Consider the following 22,143-nt stretch of genomic DNA (forward strand, 5'->3'; position numbering starts at 1 on the left):
TGCAAAACTCGTGTAAGAAGAATGTACATGTAGTTCGGCTAACGTAGCGCGCCGATACTTATGCTAGTACTTGTTTGTCTTGGACACAATGTAGACGCGCACGGTCTGGTCGAGGCACGTGAGCACACAGAGGCCTTCGCGGTCCGGACTAGACGCCGTTGTCAGCGCAACCAACGAAGAGAGCGTACCTCCAGTCCATGCTCACGATCGGCTGTGTCGACAGCACGCGCGAATTGAGGAGCTCGACCGTGCCGCCGACGCCCATGAGGATCCCATCCGGATCTGTTGTTGTCCGCGACGACGGGTAGTGGCTACGTCGATCAAATGAGTACCGAAAGGCGTCCACCCAGCGTACTATTTGTAAAGATTGAAGCCGCCGTTGCCGCCGCCGGTCATAAAGAGGTCTCGGTTCTGCGGCAGAAATCGACCTTGCCACACGGTCGACTTGTGCGCCTGCAATATACTGTGACGTAGGGCGCGTCAGAGCAAACGTACCTTTTCGCTCATGTAGGAAAAGCCCTTGGTCGGGTGGAAGGTGCGGAGGTCGTAGATACGGAACTTGGATTCGAGCGTCGTCACGAGAAGCTTGTTCATTTCAATGTCCTTGCGGTCAAACTGGACGCCGACGACGCCGTTCTGGACGTTGGTCTCCCACCGCATCGAATTCGTGCGCAAGTCGAACATCTTGACGTCGCCATTGTCATAGCCCGCGACGATGCACCGCTCGTCATCATTGTACGAGTTGCCTAGCCATTTGGTCTATATCTTATACATCAGAGAAAGCAGTACCAAAGGCGACCGTCCAACAGTCGCGGACCGCCTCGCCTTCGTCGGGCTCGAGCGACACGACGGGGTTGGCGACCCGGATGTCCCAGACGCGCACGCAACCTATGCGACTCGTACATCACTAAGAATAGACATCGTCTCTGTACCATCACGACCTCCCGTGACAATCTCGGGCGCACCGTAGCCGATGTTCAAGCCGCCGCAGCCCTCGATGCAGTTGATGATCGACTTGTGCGCTTGAGCCGAGTAGACGGGCTCGCTCGGGCGCTCCAAGTCGAGGACGCTCATGACGCCGGCAAAGTCGCCGCACGCCAAGTGGCGCTCTTCCAGCGACGACGCGCCAAACGTACCGCACTTGATGCCATGCGGCTTTTCTATCTCGGCGATGGTCTTGAGCTCGCCTTGGTGGAGGCCATAGATCGTGATGGCGCCGGTCGCGCGCGGGTGGATGCCCATGCTCACAAAGCGCGCCGAGCACGGGATCCAGCGCGCATCGTACGGCGTGTAATTGAGTCCTTTGTTGACGTGCTCGATGACCTGCGGCGCGTCAGTCGTGTCCATCCTGCTTGGTGTTGGAAAATGCATCCTGAGTTTGTCGAAGATCTGGATGCCGGATACAACATCCGGAGATCCCGCGAAGCTTGAAAGGGCACAGACCTCGCAGCTACGATCTTATCGTGTCAACGAAATGCGTCTTGGATGGCGCCAGCGCTATGTCATGGTGCTTGATACTTCGAACTGGTATGTTTGGTGCGGGCGCCTCCGACGACGACATGACGTGGCAGAACCGCTGACGAGCAACGCCGATTTGCGTCGATATAAATAGGCGCCGTTTCACGACTCAACCGAAAGCACTTTCTCCTTCGAGGGTGGTAGCAGCATGACGGAGAGCGCGCTGACGCAGCAGCTCGTACGACACCTCGTCTCTACCAGTACGACTCACCGCGTCTACAGGTGCTTCTGCTCCAGGACATCCATCTGCCCAACACGACCGCGTGGCAGAAGCGCACCACGGTCGTCCACGAGTGGCTGCATGAGAACGCAGCGGCGGGCAACCTCTTAGACGATGGCATGGAAGACGTACGAGGCGCTTTCTTCTATCTCGTGTCATGTGTTATTATCCTAGACGATCCTGCGGCAGCTACAGCGCGGCGATCTGTATCCGTCGGCCCAGGCCCGCTGCTGGCGTCACATTGGTACACTACCCACGCTATTTGCATGGATGCATCGCCAAGTATTGAACTAGTCGGCGAGCTCGTCGAAGTGCCTTGTGTGCGCAACTTTGAAGCCGACGCGCCCGAGCCGAGCCCGAGCCGAGGCAAGATTCGGGCCGGCAAGGACCTCGTCGTCTTGACCGACGCCGTGCCGCCCCTCGAAATCGACGGCACGATTGCCAGTCCGCTCGCGCTCGAATCAGAGCTTCCGCTCTCGCAGCGGTCGTCGTCGCAGCCGCCGCCGTCGTCGATGCAAAAGGAAAAGACATTTTCGACCATGTCGATGATGGAACGGCAGGCCGAGTGGCTCAAGAAGAAGCAAGAAAAAGTCGAAGCCGAAGAGCGCCGGCAGCGTGAAGAGAAAGAGAAGGAGCTCACGTTCAAGCCCAACCTCATGCGGCGACAGACGTACACCGAACGTCCACCGGAAGTCACAAAACCGCCGTCCGTGACCAAACAGAGCTCGTTCAACGACAAGATCTTGCAGCGCACGGCGGCCGAGACACGACCTGGCTCCCGCAGCATCGAGAAGCCCAAGTCTTCGGCGCCGTCGATCCCAAAGGCCAAGTCTGTGCGTCGAAAGAAGTCGATTGCGAGCACGACGCGCCCGATCGACGCAAAACTTGAAGTCACGTCCGACTTGCTCAACAACATGAAGTCGGAGCTCAAGGCCTCCAAGGCTATGAAGCTCGAGGCGGCGACGGCGCCGGCCGACGATGCCTGCGATGACAACGACGGCGACGACGACGACGACGAGCCGGCCGAGGACCCTCGGGAAATGACGAATGCAGATGACGACGAAAATCGGCTGCCGCTCGTTCTGTCTGCGTCCAAGACGTCGCTGCTCGACTTCAAAATCGATTTTTCGGGCGGCGAAAACAAGGCGCGGCTCGTGCTCCAGGACGCGTCGCTCTTTGAGCTCAACTCGATGTACCGCAAGACGGACAAGGGCGCGCGGCGTGAGGGTATTGCGCTGCAGATGGGGCGCCGCGAGGACAACCACGAAGAGCAGGTCGTGGCCGTCATCTTTGACAAGGAAAAAATGACCGAAGCCGAGGCACAGCTTTGGTGGACCGAGCACAAACCGCGCTTCTTGGAGCCGACCAACAACCCGAGTAGTGCTACCTAAGTGTCGTCGATGCCATGACGTCGTCGCGTCAATAGAGTAAATAATATAAGGGTGAAAAGTACTGCTGTATGGTGTTGGCCTCCGTAGCCGCAGAACGCCAACCACGTAACCTCCCACCATCTCTACCAGGGCCAAGGTCTTGACTTTGGACGCGCTCATTCAGTTGCACCAGAACCAACTTTTGTCGTTCTTGTCCGTGCGCTGAGCCAAAGATACTCTCACTGGCATGTCTCTCCCACGCAAACCATACCACTTGGTGTCGCAAGCCGCTCATCGTCGGTCGGTCTGCCATGCGCAAGGAGTGCTGTCAGTCAAACAGTGTACGAGTGCAAGTGGGGTCGGCCAGGCGGATACACTGCGTCCAGATTGGGACGCCAGCGCCTTCTTGGCCGACCGATCTCTGCTACAAGCTCTACCTGCTCGCAGCTCCTGCTCCCGATGAATCGACCGCCATGTCGCGATGTTAGGGCGCACCGACTACGACTCGGTCTGCTGCACAACAAGCAAGGCCTCGTCGATCCTTCACGAAGCATCCTGCGTGCATCGAGTCGACTTGAGAGATATACGTAGATCTGCGGGGTATTGAGCACATCGGCCGCACTGTGCGCTGCTCGTGAAAGGGCTGCAAAGGTTGCTTGGAAGCGGTACCAAGTGACAGGATATTAGTACCCGCAGTGTGCGTGGTGGCGGTTGGAGCGTCTATGCAGCGTATCCCACACCGAGAGTGGCATGGGCACTGACGGCAGTCGCCAGCTCCATGCAGCTGGCGCTGCCACGACCGTTCGAGCGCAATGCGTACTTGCGGCGACGAGTAGCTCGACCACGTTGTCGCCTCGTATTGCGGTGGTGTGGCCTCGCAACTGCTGCGCGTTGTCACGACAGGCGGCGAAAGTGCAAGTTGGGTGTGACTAGCCGCAGGTGCCCAAGAGAAACGGGCCGTGAGAAGCGTACTTAAGAGGACGCGCGGCGACGGTGAAGTCACCAGTCGCGGATCATCATGAGTGAGTTCGACATCTGCCTGCCGCCGAGCCCGCTTCTGAAGCTCCATCCGCCGGCGCCGCCGAGTCCGCCCAATGGCCAACCCAACGTCCTGCTCGGCGCCGCGCTGCTCCGCAAGTCCAAGCCGCTCGTGCTCTTTGAGGTACAACGACATGTGGCGATCTTCCAACAACGTGTGCGGCTAGAACGTTGGCACGGACGCGCTGGCGTTCAAGCCGCCGACGACCAAGATGCGCTTCATTGACACACTGCGGTACCACAAGCCGACGCTGGACGAGCGTACGACGTACAACCTCGCCGGGTCCACGGAGCGCCTCAACCTGCATACGCTCAACGACGTAAGCAGCGTTCAATGATACACGCGACCGCATTGGACACACGGTCATGTAGGTGCTCGCGGTCTGTCGGGCGCGCCGGGGCATGCGCTTCAAGAGTCAGGACATTTGCCGCATCCGCGCCATCACGAGCGAGCTGCAGCTGAGCTACGATGGCCTCAACGTCCTCTTCAAAGCGTTGCCAGTGGGTGTGAATCGCGTCAAGATTCCTCTCGAGCGGCCAGCGATACGGCCGCCGCTGTCTGTAGAGAACCATGCTGACAACGACAAGGCGGTCATCGAGGCCGCCGCCGCCTTCCACGAGCGCGCCAATGCCTACGTTGCAACCTTTCTCCGGCTGCAATCACTCGTCGAGACGATCCAGGCGTCCCAGAGCACGCTGCAAGACGTAATCGACGACGCCAGCACCGAGACAGACTCAGGTATCCTCGTCGCGCCGTCGATTGACCTAGCGGTGGCATGTAGAGTTCGAGTCCAAAGCTAAGGCGCCATTCCCCATGTTCCTCTTTGTCTTGATCCAAAAGTACCGGCGCGAACGGCATGAGATGCCATCGACGCCCTCGATGGCACTGCTCGCGCCGTCGACGCTGCCGACCCACCCGTGGTGGCCCAATGACGCGCACCCGCCGCTGGACTCGCTCGCCGCGTTCGCCATCTTCCTCGCGTCCAGCTTGATCTACGGCGTCTCGTTCCACAAGGACGAGCTTGAGGCCATCGCAGTCCTCTTGCAGATCATGTGCGACACGATTGTATATCGCTTGCACTCATTCCTGCGTTCTGTACTAGCAAGTGCGAGCACGTGGCCAGTACGGAGAGCCTGCGCGTCGAGCTCCTCGGCGACTGCACGGAGCGCACGCTGCGTCTCGCCATCTTCGACTTCCTCGCGACCGTGCGCGAACTCCGGGCCATTCCCAAGCAGGCCGAGTTGCTCCAGAAGAAGCGTAAGGTCGCGACGCAATAGACGTAGTATCGACCGGCCTGTCCCGTAGTAGTATCCGCGCGCCCCATGCAGTGCCCCATGCAGTGCTTCATGCGGCAGGATGCAGCTGCACGTTGCATGAGCTGGCTGCATGAGGACATGAAGAGGAGGTCCTTGCCCATGTGGGCTGGTGGAAGCGGTGTGGCGAACGTCTTGTTCTTTGCCAGCGTTCTGCGGCGGCTGGACTCTCTCGTGGTCATAGTAGAACCAAGTGCAGTGTGAGTAACGTTAGGAGCATGTTCGGTGCCGAGATGGGAAAATCCGGCGGGTTGCGCCGAAAAACCGAATAAAAATACGATGCGGGAAGGCGGTTTCCGGGATATTTAAATACGCGTCGGTAATTGGCCGTGTAACAGGCCAGTGATTGAAGTCACTTTGTCGTCTAAGTGGCCGCGTCGGAGGCAGCAGCATGGAACGACCGGCCGTCGACGACCTCACGGAGCTCATGGAGCTCAACGAGGACACGATCTTCGGCGCGCTCGAGGCCCGCTTCTACGCCCAGCGCATCTACACCAACACGGGCCACATTCTCCTCGCCGTGAACCCGTTCGAACGACTGCCAGGGCTTTATGGCTCGGAGCGCATGGAGACATACGCGAGCTACTACGCGCCCGACGACAATCGCACTGACGATGGACGAGCAGCACCAGCGCCGCACATCTACCGCGTTGCCGCTACGGCGTACCAGGCCATGATGCGCGGCAAGCTCTCGGACGCGCCGAGCGACCAGTCCATCTTGATCAGCGGTGAGAGTGGGAGCGGCAAGACCGAGTCCACGAAGCTTCTCATGGAGTACCTCGCACACGTTGGCGATGTGCCAGCGCCCGTGCGCATGTCGATGCCCGTCAACACGTCGACGATCAGCGACAAGGTGCTGGACGCCAACATTGTGCTCGAGTCGTTTGGGAATGCTCGCACACTGCGCAACGACAACTCGAGTCGGTTCGGGAAGCTCATTCAGATGAACTTTGACCACGGCCTCTTGACAAGCGCCTCAATTCAGACGTACCTTTTGGAGAAAGTCCGTCTCGTGACGCAGTCCAAGGGCGAGCGCAACTACCACATCTTTTACGAGATGCTCATGGGCAGCTCCGAGGTGCAGCTCGCGTCGTGGCGCCTCATTGCGTCGCCCGAGATGCGCCTCAGCGTCGACGCGCGGCGGCAGCTCATGGCCAACTTTCGATACCTCAACCAGACCGACTGCTACGACCGGAAAGACCACGCCAACGATGCCCACAACTACAACCAGATGCTCCGTGCCCTTCAGATGATTGGCTTCTCGGCCCACGAGCAGTTGGGCATGCAGGCCCTTCTTGCCGCGGTTTTGCATCTCGGCAACCTCACATTTCAAGTCGCGCCCAAGGACCACTGCCACGTCGCCCCCTCGAGCCAGGCCGCGCTCGCGGCCGCAGCGACCTTGCTCTCGCTGCGCGACGCTGGCGCGCTCGAGAAGGCACTGGTGACGCGAACGTTCCGCGTCGCGGCCGAGACCAAAGTGCTTCGGCTCAGCGTCGACGAGGCCAAGAACACCCGCGACGGGCTCACGAAAGCGCTGTACGGGCGGCTCTTTGAGTGGCTCGTCGGGCGCATGAACGCCTTTCTGCGGCACGACGACCGGGCGTCCGGTACGACCTCTTGCCTCTCGCTCAGATCTGATGTCTGACTTCTGATCTAGACAATGCGTCGTCGTTTGGGACGAGTACGAGCCACGCGGCGTCGAGCTGGATCGGCATCCTCGATATCTTTGGCTTTGAGGTGTTCCCGCTCAACTCGTTTGAGCAGCTCTGCATCAACTTTGCCAACGAAACGCTGCAGCAGCAGTTCAACTTGCACAACTTCGCCAACGAGCAAGTCGAGTACAAGAAGGAGGGGCTCGCGTGGGACTATGTCGCGTTCACCGACAACAAGGAGTGCGTCGACCTCTTCTCTGCCAAGCCCTTTGGCCTCTTCTCGCTCATGGACGAAGAGAGCATGCTGGCCAAAGGCACGGACGCGTCGCTCGCGTCCAAGCTCTACGCCCGCTGCGGCAGCCACGTTCGATTCAGCGCCTCCCGCGTGCAGCAAGGCCGCGGGCTCTTCTCGATCGACCACTACGCCGGCCTCGTCGAGTACACGACCGTTGGCATCCGCGAGAAGAACAAGGACGAGCTGCGCCAGGACATCGTCGACCTCTTCCAGACTGCGACGGCCGAGTCGTCGTTTGCGCGCCTCTTGTGCGAAGCCGGGCTCACGCACCGCCGCAGCAGCCACGCCACATTGCGCCGGCAAGAGTCCAAGCGACTCAACACGGCGAGCGTCGGCGGGCAATTCAAGACGCAGCTGCTGCATTTGATGGAGATGCTCAAGCTCACGGCGCCCCACTACGTGCGGTGCATCAAGCCCAACGACGAGGCGGCGGCCCATGTCATGACCAAGGACCGTGTCGCTGAACAGCTGCGCTGCAATGGTGTCCTCCAAGCCGTTCAAGTCGCGCGCGCCGGCTTTCCCATCCGCATGCTCCACGCCGAGTTCATCGGGCGGTACACGGTTGTCGCCCGCGCCAGCGCCCGCCACGCCAACCTCTCGTCGCTCTACGCGGTGATCGACCACTGCCTCCCGCACCTCCCGCTGGCATCGCCGCCGGCGGGGCTCGACTTGACGGCGCTCTCCTACGCACGTGGTCTCCAAATCGGCGTCACCAAAGTGTTTTTGCGCGCTGCTAGTTTTGAGCGGCTCGAGCGCCTCCGCGTCAAATACGTCGCCGCGCACCACCTGTACATTGCGCAGCGCCTACTCGGGTACCTCCACCGACGACGGTACCTTCGGTTTCGCCACGCCGTCCTCGTGCTCCAGAATCGATTTCGACGTCGCCGCGCGCGCCACCGCGCTGCCACGATCCTCCAAGCGTTGGGACGCAAGGTCCTCGCCAAGACGCACTTTGACCGTCTCAAGCGGTCCGTTATTTATCTCCAGCGCCGCGTCCGCGCCAAGCAGCTGCAGCAACAACAGCAGCACCGACGCACGCCTCTGCGACTTGAACTCGAAGGCAGCGACGACGACGACGACGATGACGAAGACGCGTGGCTGGCCAACGTGCCACGCGAGTCGTACAGTGCGCTCTCGCCCATCTCCTCGTCCGATGACGACGAAGACGTTGTGCGCATGACGTATGTGGCCGCGCCGCTGCACCAGACAGCCCGGTCCTCGGGCATCTACCGGTCGACGGTCAAGCAGCTGCAGCCGATTCGAAAAGGCCCGGCACCGATCGCCGAGCTCTCGCCGCGTGTGCACCCGCCGCCGCACCCAGTGTCGCCGCCCGACGGTCGCCACACCACGTCGTCGTCGGGCAGTCGTCGCACGACGATGCGGCGCACGACGTTTGCGCTCCGGAAGCTCTCGGTCCTCGAGACGGCCAAGTGGAAGCAGGACCAAGACAGCTTTGCGTGCTACCAGTGCAACAAGCGCTTCACGCTCTTTCGCCGGCGGCACCACTGCCGTGTGTGCGGCGAAGTGATTTGCGACAGCTGCTCGACGTTTGTGGGGCTCGAGAAGCAGCAGAACGTCCGCGTCTGCGTCTTGTGCAGCACGCTCAACGTCGAAGAACGCGCGCCGACCAACATCACGGTCATGAGCGACGACGTCTGGCCGCATGCGTGGCCCGAGCCGCCGTACCCGCATGACGAAGACGCGCGGCTGCTCATCGTGCGGCAGCTCCCGCTGCAGACGATGATGGAGGCGCGCGAGTGGCTCGGGCTGTGCAACGCCGTCCAAGCGCACTTTCGCGCGTCGGTCGCGTACATCTCGATCATTTGCGAAGAAGACCAGTGGGTCATCTCGCGCGTCGGGTCGTTCCACACCAAGCTGCCGCGCGAAATGTCGTTTTGCTCGTACACGATCTGCGGCGGGAGCCCGCTGGTCGTCAAGGACGCGACGCTCGATGCGCGCTTCAAGGAGAGTCCGCTCGTGCAAGGCGGGAAGGGCAAGTTCCGCTTCTACGCCGGCGCGCCGATCGTGTGGACTGTCGAGACGCACATTGTGTTTGGCACGATCGCAGTCTTGGACACCAAGCCGCGCAAGGTCGTGACGCCCGAAGACGTGGATTTTATGGCCACCTTGTCGGCGGCCGTGAGCGCGCGCATGTCCGAGTACCTCCCGCACAGTGTAAAGTAGTAAGAGAGGCGCGCTCTTAGTCTGTAGTAGCTCCTTGGCGTAGTAATACTGCACCCAACACAACCAAGTCCTTGCCGATCCCGAGCTTCGTCGCTCCATGCAGCCGCGCAGCTTGGCCGTGCACGTTCATGCAGACGAGCACCCATGCACGATCCTTGTACGGTATGCAGCGTGCACGAGAGCGCGGTGGCTGCCTGCCTCTGCCTGCCTAGACAAGGCGGTGTTGCATGGGCGCGGTCGAGTGGGCCTCGCACCCACTTGGTCCGAGGCTGTCGCTGCAACTACCTTCAGCCCAGCAACGACGCTGACGCCTGCGATGGCGTGGCCGTCCGTCGGCGTTCTTCAACTTCTGCTTGTATAAACATGGTGCACACGCAGCTGGCGGTCCCACGGCCGCGTCCCACTCCGCCGCCACATAGCGCCTCCAGTGACGTGGAGCTATGGCGCTCCTGGACCCATGTGATTCTTGGGGGTCGGTGATGCGAGTCGCCAGGTCGAGTCGCCAGGTCGCCAGCAGCGAGCGACTGGTGCTCACGACGTCGACACCGTCCCATCCTCGTCAAGGCCCATCGTCGCGCGGCCTGTGAATCTGATCCGGATACCACTGGGACCAGTTTATCCGGCGCTATTTTCTCGCCGTTAATGTCTCAGAACTCGAATTGTCCGCGGTCCGCGGCCAGACTTGCGCATTGGCATGGGGCAGAAGGGCAGCAAGGCGCAGCAGAAGGAGTCGCATGCGTCCATGTACCAAGGTCTCGCTGGCCGCATGCACAAGCGGAAGAGCCAGGAAGATGGTCGGCCGGCGCATGCGCTCTCGGACCCGATCCGCGCCCCAGTCTCGGCGCCGGCCTTCCTTCCACGGGCGATGACGCCACCGCCGCCGTCCGCATCGGGCACGCCGACCACGCCGCCGCGGATGTCGTCTGACTTTTCGACGCCGCTGGCGACACCGGCGCCCCGGCATTCACCGGCAACCTCAACAAACTCGACGCCGTTGGCAACGCCGGCGCCACGGTCCAGTGGCGGCACGTATGTCCGACCACATATGCAATCGTTCGATCGCGTCAACCGGTCTTCCAGCATGCCTGTGGACACGTCGACGGACGAAGAGTCGGTCGGGAGCCCGGCCTCGAACGAGGTCGGCGACTGGCTCATGGAGGACGACGACATTGAGATCGAGATGGTCGACGACGACGACTTGAACTCGGAGCATGACACGGAGCACACGGTACTACTTCAACTCGTCCTTCTTGTCCACAACACGATGGGCTCACGATACCGAACGTAGGAGCCCGAAGTGACGCTGACGCCGTACCTGCTCGCCAACAAGCCGCTTTACGACATTATGATCCAAGTGCAGCTCTTTGCCAACTTGAGTCAGAACCAGCAAGAGCAGGTGCTGCAGGCGCTCAAGCCGATCAAGTTCAAGGACGGCCAGGCCATTGTCAAGCAAGGCGAGCGCGGCGAGCGCTTCTTCATGATTGCCAAGGGCGAGGCCGTCATCACCAAGAACATGGACGGGAAGGAGCGCATGATCACGCATCTGTACGCTGGCCACTACTTTGGCGAGCTCGCGCTCATTTACGACGACCCGCGCACGGCGACCGTCCGCGCGGTCGGCGACGTCGAGCTCTTGTACCTGACGCAAAAGGACTTTCAGCAAGTCGGCCAAGTCCACTTGAGTCTGATGCTGCAGCAAGTGCCGCTTCTCGCGCAGCTCACGTCGCGCGACCAAGACGCGATCTTGAAGAAGCTCAAGCCGGCCAACTTTTCGAACGGCGACTACATTGTGCGCCAGGGCGAGGAAGGCACGCGGTTCTACATGATTACGCGCGGCGAGGCGGCCGTGCTCGAGACGCACGAAGCCGACGGCCAAGAGCGCGAGCTCACGCGCTTGTACGAGGGCCACGTGTTTGGCGAGATGTCGCTCATCTACAAGGAGCCGCGCACCGCGTCGGTCGTCGCGATCGGGCCGGTCAAGTGCCTCTACCTCACGAAAGAAGACTTTGACGAGTGCCTGCTCTCGGAGCGCTTTCAAAAGGTCATCCAGCGCGCGTACATTGAGAAAGCCACGCGCCGTGCGATGCGCAATAAGAACCGACTCCAGGAGGCCAACAAGCCGTCGTCCGCGACCGACATGTACTTATACTACGCGTACGCCTGCGACGACGACTCATGAAGCTGGCTTTAGGTCGCAGATGACGCTCGAAGGTCTCAACGGCGTCGCGCTCGAGACGAGCAAGCTCACGAAGCACCGGCTCGCGAATGGCGAGAAGGTTGTCAACAAGTACGTGATCAAGGGCGAGCTCGGGAAGGGCACGTTTGGCACGGTGAAAAAGTGCATGAACGAAGAGGACGGCAAGCTCTATGCGGTCAAGATCATGCACAAGACGTTTGTGCAGCGCATGGCCAACCGCGAAGACTCGCTCCAGGACGCGCTGCGCCGCGAAGTCGCGATCATGAAGAAGCTGAGCCACCGCAACGTGGTGCGCCTCGTCGAAGTGATTGACGACCCGTCGTCCCAAAAGGTCTACTTGGTCCAAGAGTACATTGAGAAGGGCAACTTGACGGAGATTGCGCACGGCGACCGCCTCCCCGAGTACGTTGTGCGCAAGTACATGCGCGACCTTGTGTGCGGGCTGCAGTATTTGCACTTTCACAAGATTGTACACCGCGACATCAAGCCCGAAAACATCCTCGTGACGGCCGACGACATTGCCAAGATAGCCGACTTTGGCGCCGCGCGCATGGTCATGAACGAAGCCGAGACGATTTCGGGGGCCAAGGGCACGCCAGGTACCCTGGCTATGACCTCACCGTAGTCTTATTGTTTCTTATGTGCTAGCGTTTATGGCGCCCGAGATGTTCAACATCAACGCCGAGTACACGGGGCCGTCGGCCGACATTTGGTCGCTCGGTGCCACGCTCTACATGATGGTACGATCTGCCACGTGGCTGTCGTGTTGAGTTGTGCGCTAGATGTTTGGCCACCCGCCGTGGCTTGCTGACAATGAGATTGAACTCGCGGAGAAGGTGCAGCGCGACGAGCTTAGCTTTCCGGAAGGCTTTGTCGAGCCGCACCTGAAGAACCTCCTCCAGCGCATGCTGACCAAGGACCCGGACCGCCGCATTACGCTCGCTGACGTGATGAACCACGAGTGGATCACGCGGGAGGGAAGTGAGCCGATCATCAACAACATTTTCGAAGACGGCATCAACAAGGTGACGTTTGACGAGACGGACGGCGCGATTCAAAACATTCCCGAGCGCATCGACCAGCGCCTCCAAGCGTCGCTGGCCGAAGCCCACTTGATGCTGACCAACAAGACGCTGCTCGGACGACGCACGCCGAACGCGTCCTCGATGCACTCGCTCACGTCGTCCAAGTCGTCCAACGACAATGGGTCGCCGTCGCGCCAAAAGAGCTTTTCGAGCGCGCGCTCGAAACGCAGTCCGCTCCGGTCCAAGAACTCGAACGAGTCGATGGGCTCGACGCTCGAGGCGGCGCGCGTCATCTCTGCGTGGCGCCACCACAAGCGCGTCGCGCTCATGGACGGGCACAACCTCTCGGAACGCGTGCGCGATTTGCTCTTGGAGCAGAAGCGCATGGCGTTTTCGGTCGAGCGCGCGCAGATCACCGAGATCATCTTGCCGACGAACCACCTGCTTCCGTCGCCGACGCGGCGCAATACCCAAGGCCTCGAGAGCACGGCGTCGGACGAAGACCTCTTGAAGCGCCAGTTGTCGCGGAAGAAGGACTTTGTCATGGTGACGTCGGAAGTGTTTCGCGGCGAAGAAGGCGACTTGCAGTCGCGCAAGGTGCTCTTCCAAGCCACGAACCAAGACTTCTCGATCGCGTCGCGCGTGCCACTGCACTCGTCGTCCGAGTCGTCGATGGTCGACTCGCGCACGATGTCGGACAGTCGCAACCTCTCGGAATCGCGGACGCTCTCGGACCACCGCAAAATGTCGGACAGTCGGTCGATCGACTCGCGCAAGCTCTCGGAGGCCAGCCGAAAGCTCTCGGACTCGCGCTCCAAACTGTCGGACTCGCGGAAGAACTCGGACACGGTGCGGACCATGTCGGGCTCGCGCAAGTCGAGCCGGTCATCGACGCAAGACAAGTCGAACCACTCGATGAACGACCTCCTCAACGCCGAGACGGTCATGTCGGAAGGCAGCAGCGACGAGGACAGCGACGACGATGACGACATGCGTGCCATGAGCTCGTCGTCGAAGGGCTCGTCGGCCTACTCGGACGTCGAGTGCGACGTGGATGTGAACGAGACGTTTGAGGACCTTCTGCACACGCCGCGGTCGGGCGACGAGCGCAACGATGACATTGAAGTCGCACCGCTCGAGTGCGAGACGACGACGTTCTTCCCCGAAGACGAGATCGACGTGATCCAGGTCTACGTGAGCAGCAAGATTCGCGAAAACCTCGCGCTCGGCCTCCGTGCGGGGTACGCGGAAGCCAAGGGCGAGCGGCCGTACATGGAGGACAAGAGCCTCGCGCTCACGCACTACCCGCGGCCGGGCAACGACGCTGAAACCATTGCCTACTACGCAGTCTACGACGGTCACAACGGCGACGAGACGGCGCTCGTCTTGCAAAAGGAGCTGCACATGAAGATTCTCGACCGGCTCGCGACGAGCTCGCCCGAAGATGCGATGCTCGACGGTATGTCACCACGTTGTGTGTGGGATTCGGTGCTGAGAAGGAAGATCACTAGGCTGTCGTGTCATGGACGAAGAGCTGCTGGCCAAGGACAATGCCAAGATTGCGGGCTTTACTCGCGACGGCAACGCGGCGCGGCCGGCGCCGATTTCATTTTCGGGCTCGGCCGCCATCATGGCGCTGCTGCTCAACGTCGAGGACGGTCTGCAGCTGGTCATAGGCCACGTTGGGGACTGCCGCGCGGTGCTCTGCCGCGGGCCGGAAGCCCTCAGTCTTACCGTCGACCACAAGGCGAGCAACGCGATCGAGAAGGAGCGCGTACGTCATTTTGTATCTGAATCTGAACCTCAAAATTCGATTGTAGATTGAAAAGGCCGGTGGGTTTGTGCACAACGGTCGTCTCGACGGGATCCTTGCCATCTCGCGCGCGTTTGGCGACCTGGCGCACAAGAGCGACGGCCATCTCATTGCGGTGCCCGACATAACGACCGAGATGATTGAGCCCGAAGACGAGTTCCTCTTGCTCGCGAGCGACGGGCTCTTTGATGTGATCACGTCGCAGCAGGCCGTCAACTTTATCCGGCGCAAGCTGCGCAACCACGGCGACGTGCAGCTCGCGGCGCAGGAGCTCGTGTTGAAAGCGCAAGAGTATGTGAGCCACGACAACATTAGCGCGATCGTAATTTGTTTTCACCAAACCTAGTAATATAGAAATAGTCGTTTTCGTTCCAAACGAATTGAAGAGCAAAGTGGCCGATTAAAAGAACAGACACCCGAAAAAAAAGCATCCGCGCTGGCGTTGACACGCATACGAAGAGCTAAAAGTACCGGCGCAAAGCGGCGTAGCGGCGGAAGAAGAGAAAGCCGCAGGCCGCGCCACCGAGGTGTGCGACGTTGCCGACGCTGTTGCCGGCGGTCGACGCGCCCCAGAGGTCGCGGAGGATGAAGAGACCGCCGGCCACGTACGCGGGAAGCGGCACGATCGCCATGATATAGATCGTGCTGTGCGGAAACGCGCAAATGTAAAAGGACGTGATCGCGTTGACCGCTCCGCTCGCCCCGAGCATGATCGAATGGCGGCGCTCGTACGTGTCATAGGCGATCTGGCAAAGTGATGCAACGACTACGGAGGAGGGTCCGTGAGCATAATGAGATGACCATGCTAGCAATGCGTACCGGCGCTGCCGACGTAGAGGCCGAGGAAGCGCTTGGCGCCGATCATGTGGCTCACTTCACGCCCGAAAAAGTAGAGGCCAACACCGTTCATGAGAAAGTGGCTCGTGCTCATTTGGCTAAACACCGACGTGACGAGCGTGTGGACACGGCCGGCCTTGAGGTGCATGAGCGACGTCGTAAAGTTCTCGACCATAAACGCCTTCTTCTCGCGTGTTTGCGCTGTCTGCCACATGAGGAAGACGGCGCCGTTGAGCCCGAGGACGCCATAGAGCGCATGGTCTGGCTCGATGCGGTCCAAGACGCTGCGGCGCGATGTAAAGGAGCGCGTTGGGATTGCTGGCGCGCGGTGCGGCAGGAAGGACTTGGTTGCTGGCGGCGCGAGGCGGCCAAGGCCGCGCTTCGCGAACATGCTCAAGGACATGATATTGCACTCTGCAACCTCTAAAAGTAAATATCCTCTTGGACGCAATTCGGCGGTTTATCCGGAAAATCTAAGGCCCAAAGATTCGTGCCGAACAATTGGGCGCACCCGTCCATGATCGCCTGCACCACAGACGATACTGCCCTTGGCAGCTAACGGCCATTGTCATCGACGCCCTTGGTGTTGTGCTCCTGGCTGAGAATATGAAGCTTATTTGTGGCCTACCAGAGAGTAAGATGCTTATTGGTCTTGGCGCGCGAAGCTGCGCTGATGCACACATTCTCGCACTGCAAATACTCGCACAGTGACTGGGGACGTTGGTTGTATAGCCACTGCCGCTACTACAGGGAAGTAGTGCAGCCCATCGACTTGATGACTAGAATCCTAAACTAATCGCTACTAGTACTCGCTGTTGGCTTGCTCGAGAGGAATCATTTCTGAGCGGCCAAGCGAGCTGGAGACAGCGATGACAACGACAAGCTTCAAGAACTTGCAAACGACCGGTCTATTGGCCGTGCGAACATCGGCCTCTGGACGTCCCAAGCGCCAAGGCCGGCGGGGCGTTGCCGTCAAGGGCAACGACGGATTGGCGGATGCGAGTGGGCTGCCAGCGCTGTGATTGGCCACTGGAAACCTGTGAGACACGATATCCGGATACGGACGAGGAATTGACTGGTAAATATGGGCGCTCTGTGGGGCAGCACAAACGTGTGACGTAGATAGCGACAAAATGCAAGCCTTGGGGAAGACGCTCCGCTCGCTCGGGCAATCGTTGGACAAGGTCGGCGTGGCCCTCGAGGGCCGCCTCACCTACACGGAGCGCTGTAAGCCCGCGTCGATCTCTCTCGATCGGTACCTCACATGCTATGGCTAGTGGTTCCGTCGACGCGCCTTGTGGCCAACGCCGGCAACAAACCCGTGCTCGCCGAAGGCGCCTTCGTCGCCCCGAACGCGTCGGTTGTCGGCGAGGTCTCCATCGGCAAGGGCTCGTCCGTCTGGTATGGCGCGACGGTCCGCGGTGATGTGAACCACATCACGATCGGCGACAACACCAACGTCCAGGACCAGGCCGTCATCCATGCCGCCAAGATCGCCAACGACTTCCCGACTGTCATCGGCAACAACGTCACGATTGGCCCCTCGGCTGTCATCCACGCCTGCAAGATCAGCAACCAGTGCATCATCGGCACGGGCGCACAGGTCCTCGACGGTGCCGAGGTCGGCGAGAACTCGATCATCACGGCTGGGTCCATCGTCACCATGGGCAAGAAGGTCCCTGCTGGCCAGGTGTGTTGCTGTCGACATTGCTGGTGAGCCCCTGACGCCATCTTCTAGCTCTGGTCGGGCATCCCCGCGCGCCCCGTTCGCGACTTGACGTCGGATGAAATTGAGTTCATCAAGCAGTGCTCGTTGGACTACGTCCAGGTACACCTTGCTCTTCAAGTACCACTGGCATCCTCTCATCGCTTCCGACGCTAGCTGTCGGAAGTCCATGCCGGCGAGACCGCCAAGACGTTTGCCCAGATCGAACTCGAGAAGGAGAACCGCAAGATCATGGACACGGTCGGCGAGCTGGGCTTCCAGCAGAAGCCCGAAGAACGGCCTGACACGGGCTTGTTCTTTAAGTATTAACGCAGCCTCACCGTCCGCGCGGGTAGTAGATCCATCTCTTTTCGTAACGAGCCGCATCGTCTTGAATTCTGTCGCTGTGTTTGGCCCTCCTTCAGGCAGTCGACCCAGAATCCGGTCGTAGGCGCGAACGGGCGTCGGCAGTATTCCCATCCTTGCGCCAGAACACAACGCGATGAACCGCTCGTCGGCGCTAGCTGCAGCCACCGCGTTTGAGCAAACGAGCCAAAGATGCATCGTCGTATCGAAGCAGTTGCCGCCAACTTGGACACGGCAGCAGTACTAGTGGCTTTGGGTCTAGCAGGTCAAGCTGGGATCCTCTTTCTTACGGTGCCACTGCAGCTCAAGGCCGAGACGCCGCGGCTCGGGCCGGAAAGTTGACCTGCTACTAGCTAGCACACGTGGAAACGTTGCCAAACCATCGAGCCGCTTGGCCAGGGCCTTGCCGAAGGGACTCTTGGTTCTCAGATCTTATGGCTCGTGCCGGATCCACCTACAGCTTTTGAAGCCCGTGGCTTCGTCACCACACTCTGACTCCCGTGCCTGCGGTCGTCGTTGGATCTCACTGGGTGCAGCGGCTTGTATGACAGGCGCTGCGTGTGGCCATGTGACGACAGCTGTGACGACGTGAGCGTGGATATTCGTCCCACTGTGGAAGATGCTTCATGAGAGCGGTCTCTGCCATGTGTACCATCATAACCATACATTCTATTTCATTTAAACTAGCAACGCGCTTAGGCAAAGTTGCGGCAGACGAGCTCCATGACAGCAAACGTGATACCCTGGCCAGGCGCGACGCGGGCCATGCGGGGGACGAGGCCGCGGTAGAGCGCACCAGCGCCCTCCTCCTTGTACACCGTCTTGATGCAGTGCACCATGCCGCTGTAGCGGGCCGCCTCGCCGACCTTGTTGGCCTGGGCCATGAGGCGCGTCTTGGCGACATCCACCGGCGTGTTGAAGACGGGGCCGAGCATACCGGCGACCATACCCGTGATGAGGGCCTGGTGCGACGAGATCTTGTCGTCGCGCGAGAGACCCCACATGGCGTGCTTGAGCATGTCGTACGAGCCGAAGAGGAAGCACTGGTTAAGGCCCTGGCGGGTCATCGTGGGCACGCAGCCCTTCCAGAGCGCGGCGGCGCCCTCCTCCTTGAAGATCGTCTGCGCCGCGTGGATCGGGCCCTTGTACTTGAGGTTCGTCGAGCCCTTTTGCTGTTGGAGGCGCGTCTTGACGACTTCGAACGGCGTCACAATCATGACGGCTTCCGTGATACCGGCACCAGCACCGGCGACGAAGCCACCGACCTTGGAGACCTTGCCGTCCTTATCGGCGAGGAGGCCACGGTAAAACTCGTTCGTCGAGAAGCGGAGCGCGTACTTAATGACCAAGTGCGCGACGAAGGGCGAGAGGCCCTTGTAAAGCGCGGCGACACCTTCCTCGGCAACGATGGTACGGGCGATCTTGACGGCACCGTCCTTCGTGCCCGAGAGCTGGAGGCGAGTCTTGACCGTGTCCAGAGGCTGCAGCGCGCAGGCCTCGACGAAGCCACCGGCCATACCGCCGATGGTCTTCATGGTCTTGGAGACCTTGCGCTCTTCCGTGGCGGCGAGGACCGGGGTCGAGGTCTTGATGGCAGGGATCTGGGCAGTGGCCATGGTGGAGGGGATGCGGTGGCTTCGAGGACAAAGGCAAACTGACGACTAATGACAAGGAAGAGAGAGATCGTCTCGCGACATGCCACCTCACCCAGCCATGGAGCTCTCTGCCAATGGTTGCTCGCGCTGCGCTTGAAACACAACGAGCGTCGATACAAATTTGCAATCAGTTCGGAGCGTACGGATAGCGAAGGCGCTGTGTATACTGCTTACGAAACGAGCAGTTGCCTCTGATTGGCTGCATGCTGCATCCTCCGACTGTGATTGGCGCTTGCGCCTGCGAAGAGGATCGACAACAGCGACGTGGCAAGTGCAGTCTCGCATTCGCCAATCACAATTGATTTCAACCTGAGTCTACGGATAGCCACGTGGTGAAGGGCAAAATCCCCGTGTTTTGGAAAAGTCCGGCACTTTACCGGAAGTCGACGGGAAAGTGTGCAACTGCGACGCGCCAGTGCGTCATCCGACCACCCGAGATTTCCCACAACCGTCTCGAGCCGTTCGTTGGATTCGAAAAGGACGGCCGATGCAAGCGACCGTGGCCCACGAGATTCGCGGAATTGTTTCAGAGTAGAGAATAAGGCCTCTTGAAAGTAGGGTGCACGGCAAGACAGGCTACGAGAGGTGCCAACGCGGTAGCCAACGGGCTTTCCGTGGGAAATGCACCGCATTGCAGTGGGTGCACACCAATTTGTAATCGACGACACGCGTGGCGTGGCAGGCTCTCGGCCATTCAAAGCTGGGGAACGGCGGGAGCCCTACCCCGTCTTTGCCAAGGGGCACAAAGGGACGCGATCGAGAAGCTTTGAAGTGTTGAAGCGATACATACCCACGTGGAACACATGCCGTTTCGACGCCTGGTCCACGATGCAGTCATAAGGGGCTTCCAGGTCGAGGACTTGGCTGCCGACGTCGCTATTGTCAAGTACATTTACCCCCTGGCGATTGATCATGGCAGAGCTGAAAGTACAGTGTGTTGCATTCCGGAGCACATCTCGCCAAGCCAACACGGCACACTCCGCTCCAAAATCTGATTGTCCGACGTGCGATCTCGCACCCACTTGAGGCACCTGGCTCGTCGGAATCGTCAGATCTCATAGCGACCGACCGACAACAGTCAATTGGTCATTTCATAAACCCTTGCTACCGGTATCGCAAAACCGCTGGCGTTTTTGTCTATGCATTTCTCTATTTTGGTCCAGGTGAGAGGAATCAGCCCAACATGATGAAGCGTTTCGCGACGTGAAAGCTGTGCTTGTGGGGTGCTAGCGTCAAGAGTAGGTGATGGCACGTTATCAAGCGTCGGTCCCAGAAGACTTCCGGAGACGCAAAAGACGCGTTCACCCATGCCGTGATGCTGAAGAATGGCTACCGTCGACCCAACGTGCCATGGAGACGCGGAACACATGTGATCATCGATCTCCCAAAAAACCAAGGCAGCTTCAACCTCAGTCATGAACGATGCATTTGCCCGTGCTGATGCCAAGCAGAGCTCGAGCTCATACCCGGTTGTCATTGACAACGCCTCGAGACATCCAAGAAATGTCCCACAACCAACGACTTTGTCAGCAAGGACATGGACTCCATCCATGAGCATCGGTCTTATTGCAGCTGCTTAAACTTATTGCCCTCAGCATCAAAGCGAAAACGTCCGCTTGTGACCAAACAAGGGCAGTCTTCTTACAACCTACGCAAGGACTCTCCGTAACCGAGTGCACTGTATGCCTGCTGGGCCGATTCACGATCGTGTGCTCGATAGCCACGATCGAGCAACTCGATGGTGGCGGAACTCCACCATGTAAAGATCGCGCCGTTTCGTTTCCACCAATCGTCGATGGCGGTATATCGAATATGAGAGGTGCGTGCGTCCATTGATTTCGCTCAAATATGTATTCTCGGAGGCATCAGAATATCCACCAATAAAACGAAAAAAAACTTTGGCCGCGCGATGTTTGTCTTGTGCCGGATCGCCGACGTCATCCAGATCGCGCCCGAGCTCTTCGGGACGGACTACTCGAGCGTGCTCACGGAAGAGATCGACCGCAAGTACGCCAACAAGGTCATCGCGGACGTCGGCCTCTGCATCACGCTCTACGACTTCATCGAGATCGGCGACGCCTACATCCACCCGTCGGATGGCACGTCGCACACCGAAGGTAGAGACCACAATGACCGTGGCGCATGCTAGCTTCATGGCCTCGTAGTCGTCTTCCGCATGGTCGTCTTCCAGCCGTTCATCGGCGAAGTCTTGAAGGGCAAGATCATTAGCTGCACCGAGGAGCACATTCGCGGTACGCTCATTGGGCATCATCACCATGGCTTCTTATCGTGGCGCCTAGTCTCGATGGACTTTGTCCAAGACATAATCATTCCGTCCTACGCGATGCAGACACCGTCCTTCTTGTGCGTACATCTGGCGCGAGACTGCAGGCGCTGACGACGACGATGTGTAGCGACAAGAACGAGCGGCTCTGGGAATGGAAGTTTCCGGGCAAAGAAGGTCGCTCACGCAGGGACGAGCGTAGCTCATCTGCTCCGTGTAGACGAGCAAGACCCGTACTACATGTACCTCCACGAAGAGATTCGCTTTCGCGTCACCAACATCAACTTTACACGCGTGACCAAGACCGCCAAGGGTACTACGAGTGGCATCGACTAACACGCCTCATGACCATGCACAGGCATTCAGGCGACGGTCACGGAGGCCGCCGACAGTGCGTCGTCGCGCCGCCGGTCGTCGAGCGTCGACTTGTCCGAGCACGACCCCAAGCCGTCGGCCATGCAGATCATCGTGCGTGCTTCCTTGTTGACCAGCGATGACACGCTCTGTCTAGGGCACGATCGACGAAGACGGGCTCGGTCTCTCGTCGTGGTGGATCGAAGCATAGAGATAATAGAGTGAGCTATCGAAGTTATCTACCTTTTGCAAGCGTTTCGCCAAACTTGAGATTGAGATTGCATTGTGAACGGTCGCATGCGACGGCTATTGGCGT

At 59.8% G+C, this 22,143-nt stretch overlaps 9 protein-coding genes across 10 annotated transcripts; 6 read left to right on the top strand and 3 right to left on the bottom strand.

Moving 5' to 3' along the window:
- Positions 1-16: 16 nt before the first annotated feature.
- SDRG_06599 (WD repeat-containing protein 92) lies at positions 17-1,347 on the bottom strand (the record flags this gene model as incomplete). The annotated part of the gene is made up of 6 exons (XM_008612388.1): positions 17-148; positions 189-311; positions 356-453; positions 496-746; positions 790-888; positions 933-1,347. The coding sequence occupies 6 exons, from the start codon at positions 1,345-1,347 to the stop codon at positions 64-66; spliced, it is 1,071 nt and encodes a 356-aa protein (XP_008610610.1). The 3' UTR covers positions 17-63.
- Positions 1,348-1,445: 98 nt separating this feature from the next.
- Positions 1,446-3,191, top strand: SDRG_06600 (hypothetical protein). Its single transcript, XM_008612389.1, has 4 exons — positions 1,446-1,696; positions 1,741-1,866; positions 1,913-1,982; positions 2,033-3,191. The coding sequence occupies exons 1-4, from the start codon at positions 1,667-1,669 to the stop codon at positions 3,127-3,129; spliced, it is 1,323 nt and encodes a 440-aa protein (XP_008610611.1). The 5' UTR covers positions 1,446-1,666; the 3' UTR covers positions 3,130-3,191.
- Positions 3,192-4,054: 863 nt separating this feature from the next.
- SDRG_06601 lies at positions 4,055-5,442 on the top strand. Of its 2 annotated transcripts, none has more exons than XM_008612390.1 (5): positions 4,055-4,270; positions 4,314-4,466; positions 4,519-4,885; positions 4,929-5,199; positions 5,250-5,442. In XM_008612390.1, the coding sequence occupies exons 1-5, from the start codon at positions 4,127-4,129 to the stop codon at positions 5,422-5,424; spliced, it is 1,110 nt and encodes a 369-aa protein (XP_008610612.1). In that variant the 5' UTR covers positions 4,055-4,126; the 3' UTR covers positions 5,425-5,442. The 2 variants fall into 2 exon arrangements, with proteins under 2 accessions (XP_008610612.1, XP_008610613.1); XM_008612391.1 differs by having other exon boundaries at positions 4,944-5,199.
- Positions 5,443-5,792: 350 nt separating this feature from the next.
- Positions 5,793-9,675, top strand: SDRG_06602 (hypothetical protein). The gene is made up of 2 exons (XM_008612392.1): positions 5,793-7,067; positions 7,118-9,675. The coding sequence occupies exons 1-2, from the start codon at positions 5,852-5,854 to the stop codon at positions 9,589-9,591; spliced, it is 3,690 nt and encodes a 1,229-aa protein (XP_008610614.1). The 5' UTR covers positions 5,793-5,851; the 3' UTR covers positions 9,592-9,675.
- A 577-nt stretch (positions 9,676-10,252) lies between these two features.
- Positions 10,253-15,002, top strand: SDRG_06603 (CAMKK/CAMKK-META protein kinase). The gene is made up of 7 exons (XM_008612393.1): positions 10,253-10,819; positions 10,880-11,730; positions 11,783-12,387; positions 12,437-12,528; positions 12,571-14,272; positions 14,325-14,587; positions 14,634-15,002. The coding sequence occupies exons 1-7, from the start codon at positions 10,286-10,288 to the stop codon at positions 14,970-14,972; spliced, it is 4,386 nt and encodes a 1,461-aa protein (XP_008610615.1). The 5' UTR covers positions 10,253-10,285; the 3' UTR covers positions 14,973-15,002.
- An 85-nt stretch (positions 15,003-15,087) lies between these two features.
- SDRG_06604 (hypothetical protein) lies at positions 15,088-15,866 on the bottom strand (the record flags this gene model as incomplete). Its single annotated transcript, XM_008612394.1, has 2 exons — positions 15,088-15,392; positions 15,446-15,866. The coding sequence occupies 2 exons, from the start codon at positions 15,864-15,866 to the stop codon at positions 15,088-15,090; spliced, it is 726 nt and encodes a 241-aa protein (XP_008610616.1).
- Positions 15,867-16,549: 683 nt separating this feature from the next.
- SDRG_06605 (hypothetical protein) lies at positions 16,550-17,570 on the top strand. The gene is made up of 4 exons (XM_008612395.1): positions 16,550-16,690; positions 16,741-17,153; positions 17,202-17,291; positions 17,346-17,570. The coding sequence occupies exons 1-4, from the start codon at positions 16,597-16,599 to the stop codon at positions 17,496-17,498; spliced, it is 750 nt and encodes a 249-aa protein (XP_008610617.1). The 5' UTR covers positions 16,550-16,596; the 3' UTR covers positions 17,499-17,570.
- A 600-nt stretch (positions 17,571-18,170) lies between these two features.
- SDRG_06606 (hypothetical protein) lies at positions 18,171-19,302 on the bottom strand. Its single transcript, XM_008612396.1, has one exon. The coding sequence runs from the start codon at positions 19,148-19,150 to the stop codon at positions 18,230-18,232; it is 921 nt and encodes a 306-aa protein (XP_008610618.1). The 5' UTR covers positions 19,151-19,302; the 3' UTR covers positions 18,171-18,229.
- A 1,766-nt stretch (positions 19,303-21,068) lies between these two features.
- SDRG_06607 (hypothetical protein) lies at positions 21,069-22,117 on the top strand. The gene is made up of 7 exons (XM_008612397.1): positions 21,069-21,306; positions 21,355-21,441; positions 21,490-21,553; positions 21,604-21,650; positions 21,694-21,786; positions 21,832-21,941; positions 21,985-22,117. The coding sequence occupies exons 1-7, from the start codon at positions 21,099-21,101 to the stop codon at positions 22,036-22,038; spliced, it is 663 nt and encodes a 220-aa protein (XP_008610619.1). The 5' UTR covers positions 21,069-21,098; the 3' UTR covers positions 22,039-22,117.
- The last annotated feature ends 26 nt before the right edge of the window (positions 22,118-22,143 follow it).

Source organism: Saprolegnia diclina, assembly GCF_000281045.1.
Source record: "Saprolegnia diclina VS20 unplaced genomic scaffold supercont1.18, whole genome shotgun sequence".
Classification (NCBI taxonomy): Eukaryota; Oomycota; class Saprolegniomycetes; order Saprolegniales; family Saprolegniaceae; genus Saprolegnia; species Saprolegnia diclina.